Here is a 3,727-nt window from a genome sequence, read left to right on the forward strand (position 1 = left end):
CATTTTATACCCTTAGTAGAAGAAATGCAATTGTTTGAAAAGTATTTTATTAAACGAAACCAATTTCATAAATTCAATATAAATACATGCAATATAAATACATATTTGATTTGACAAAAAAATTAGAATTACATATATTCAATGTATAGAAACAAATTAAATTAACTTAACTCTAAAATAAACTTTTCCATTATTCATAGGATATAAGTGAAATGGGTAAGTAATAAAATCTAAAATTGGTATTAAAAAAGTTGTATCCTCATTCAGAGAACCAACTTCATACGATTGTAAATGATAATCAAAGTTATATCATCTCTTTGCTCGTCACTAAATTTCTTATTAGCACTACTACATTCAAGCGCTAGTTTCCCCTTCGAGGTATGTGTTAACAATTCCTTTAGATCCTATATTAAAAAAAAAACTACATTAACTATGTTTACACAAATATTACTCTTACTTTACCTCTGACAGAATTCCTTTGGCTTTTGAGCAGTTCGAACCTGTAGTGTCGGGATTACCAGGAGTACTTGCAGGTGTCTCGTTGCGTTTCCACCATTCACCTATTTTAGATGGAACTGACATAGTTTCGTCATCAATCCCGAGCTATTGTTATGACAATATTAATACTGAGTTCAACACTGTAATACAAATAATACGTACCTCTCGTTTTTTCCAAGCAAAGAGCTTTTCTCTGAATTCAACACGCAGTCCCAATGGTGGCACTGCTTCCTTTAAATCTTCTTTTTTTAAGTACTGCAAACTGCGAAATGTTACATGTGATGCTAAAAGAACAAAAAAGAAAATTCTTTGTTAATTACACTGATTAACTGAAAACTTCATTTTTATTTACTTACCTTTTAAGTGTTCAAAAAGCGACTCCATATTTATTCCTTTTAAGAACTCCATTAACATATAATCGTCCTCATTGTATTCCGCATCTTGACTGCTGCAATGGCTTGTATCGCGAACCACAACAATATTGCCATCGATTTCTAGCAACTCACCAATGATATTTGGAGGATCTTACGAATTAATTTCTTGAATATTATTCATTTTCAATAAATTTTTTGCACAATGCGTCCTTTCTCTTTCAATAACACGAAAAAAATGGTAAATATGCAGCCGATTGCACACGAGTAAAAAAATGACAACGGTGGTGCATGTTTCATACACGGTCGTTGCTAAAATGACAACGACCGTGTATGACGGTGGTGCATGATGTATGCAGGTGGTGGTAGGTGGTGGTGCATAATTCATACACGTCCGGTGTCAAATTGACAACGACCGTGTATGAATCATGCACCACCGTTGTCATTTTTTACTCGTGTGTAATCGGCTGCAATTACCAATATTAAAAACGCAACGTTGTCATTTTGAGCACATCGGTGGACAAATTAAGCACGGTCGTTGTTGGTACTGAAAGTTGACCACGTCTCGGTGTCAATTTGAGCACGTTCGTGTACAATTCACCAACAGCCGTTGTTGAAAAAAATAACAACGGGTCGTTGCGAAAATGACAACATACGTGCTTTATTTCGCAACGGGGTTTTTCCCTCAGTGTACGAAGAGTACGAAATGACACAGTTTGGAGTTGGATGAATGGATACACCTGGAATCTTGAGATTTAGAATTACGATTACTGTTTTTATTTTGTATTCAAGTTAGTGTAGGATTGAGACATGTCGTCGAAAAACGTGCTATAAGTGTACTCAATTTGATGGGTGTAGGGAATCTGTATGTTTTGGAGTTAGAGTGAGTATTGCAACGTTTGTCTCGCTGTTAATGTGTAAAGGTGAGATAAGGCTGATCTTTTTGAAAATCGAACTAAAAAGGGACGAACAGTACTAAAATAAATATTGTGTAAAATTCGCCATTTTCATATTATATATTGTTATTTGTTTTTATACCCTTTTCCGCATACGAAGTAGCGGGCACTTTGCTAGTATATTCATATTATAAACTATGTTGGGGCCATGATAGGGGTGTAGTGGGTTAATGTGAGAAATATGTCCGGTTTAACTTAAATTCTTTATGCTATTGATATGCCACACTATAATGTGAAGTTGAAATCAAGTATTGTGCTAAACCTATCTAATTTAGCAAATTTTTCATTTTTGCACCTAAATTCAAGGTACCTACTTCAATTTACGGCTAAAATATGTTTCTTTTTGTAAATTTTAGAATCATTTTTGATTATTAAATGGAAAACATGTTAATGTTATGCATAATGTTGATATTTTAGGAGGAAGTATGGTAAATGCCTGTTTTAGAGTCCGCTGATGTATGTGCTATGTCTATGGCGAAGCTACCCCATGGGTGGGGAGGCTTCGTCACTTTTTAGACATTTTGTAAATTTTCAATAATAATATTTTAAAAACAAAACAAGTGAGCAAAGGCTATAGTCGGGACGGGGCCGACCATGTGATACCCTACACCACTACCCCTGTGCATAAGCTGTTCACTGGTAAACATTTATTTTAGGGAATACAATCCGACTGCCACCAATCATAATATGCCTCTTTCTCTCTGGGACCTCCATAAACAACCAAAATTTCGTGACAATCCAATCAAAATTGCGACATGTATGCCTCTTTCTCTCTCGGACCTCCATAAACAACCAAAATTTCGTGACCATCCGATCAAAATTGCGACCTGTAGCGTGATTGCAAAAAATGGAAAAATTGGATGCATTACCAAATATTGTGGTATCTCCCTTGTGTGGCCACCTTCGCCAACCTACTTTACACCAATGTACAGGTAATATTTTCTTCTTCCATTGACAGGCTTTGCCGTTGAAATACGACTACTAGAAACCGATATATTCACAAAGAATAAAACTTTGAATTTCTCAAAAAAATCAATAGGCTTCTTTCTCTGTGGGCCCCCATCAACCCCCAAAATTTCGTGACTATCCAATCAAAGTTCCAACCTGTAGCGTGATTACAAAAATGGAAAAATTGGATATATTACGGATTGTTTGCCCACTTACACCAACATGTTTTTCAACAATATAAAGGAGATATTTTCCGATCCGATCAAAATTGCGACCTGTAGCCTAATTACAAAAAAAATCGGAAAATGGGATGCATTATGGACTATTGCGATATCTCTGTTGTTTGACCACCTACGACAGTCAACTTTACATCGTTGTAATGGTGATATTTTCTACTTTCCTTGCCAGGTTTTGCTTTTGATATACCTCTTAAAGAAACATAGGTATTGACTTTGAAATTAAACGTTGACCTTTTCCGAAATAAGTTTTTGCCCATTCCGACCCCCGAATATTATCCGACCATCATCAAAATCAATAGGCTTCTTGCTCTGTGGGACCCCCAATAACTCCCAAAATTTCGTGACGATCCAATCAAAATTGCGACCTGTAGCGTGATTACAAAAAAATCGGAAAATGGGATGCATTACCGACTATTGCGATATCTCTGTTGTTTGGCCACCTACGACAGCCAACTTTACATCGTTGTAAAGGTGATATTTTCTACTTTCCTTGCCAGGTTTTGCTTTCGATATACCTCTTAAAGAAACATAGCTATTGATTTTGAAATAAAACGTTGACCTTTTCCGAAATAAGTTTTTGCCCATTCCGACCCCCGAATATTATCCGACCATCATCAAAATCAATAGGCTTCTTGCTCTGTGGGACCCCCAATAACTCCCAAAATTTCGTGACGATCCAATAAAAATTGCGACCTGTAGCGTGATTACAAAAAAA

General features: G+C 36.0%; 1 protein-coding gene across 1 annotated transcript; it reads right to left on the bottom strand.

Moving 5' to 3' along the window:
* Nucleotides 1-231: 231 nt before the first annotated feature.
* LOC141392227 (uncharacterized) lies at nt 232-1,315 on the bottom strand. The gene is made up of 6 exons (XM_073965181.1): nt 1,198-1,315; nt 855-1,022; nt 661-782; nt 539-603; nt 463-494; nt 232-404 (listed from the first exon to the last, which is right to left on the bottom strand). Exons 1-6 carry the CDS (start codon nt 1,313-1,315, stop codon nt 355-357), a joined length of 555 nt encoding a protein of 184 aa, XP_073821282.1. The 3' UTR covers nt 232-354.
* Between the last annotated feature and the right edge of the window lie 2,412 nt (nt 1,316-3,727).

This window comes from Musca autumnalis, unplaced genomic scaffold (genome assembly GCF_047663935.1).
Source record: "Musca autumnalis isolate F117 unplaced genomic scaffold, ASM4766393v1 scaffold_1, whole genome shotgun sequence".
Classification (NCBI taxonomy): domain Eukaryota; kingdom Metazoa; phylum Arthropoda; class Insecta; order Diptera; family Muscidae; genus Musca; species Musca autumnalis.

Coding starts and splice junctions, on each gene's coding strand:
- LOC141392227 (XM_073965181.1), bottom strand. CDS start 1,315: ATGACAACGGTGGTGCATGATTCATACACGGTCGTTGTCAATTTGACA. Junction 495..538: donor GAATGGTGGAAACGCAACGA/GACACCTGCAAG, acceptor CTACAGGTTCGA/ACTGCTCAAAAGCCAAAGGA. Junction 405..462: donor CCAAAGGAATTCTGTCAGAG/GTAAAGTAAGAG, acceptor TTTTTAATATAG/GATCTAAAGGAATTGTTAAC.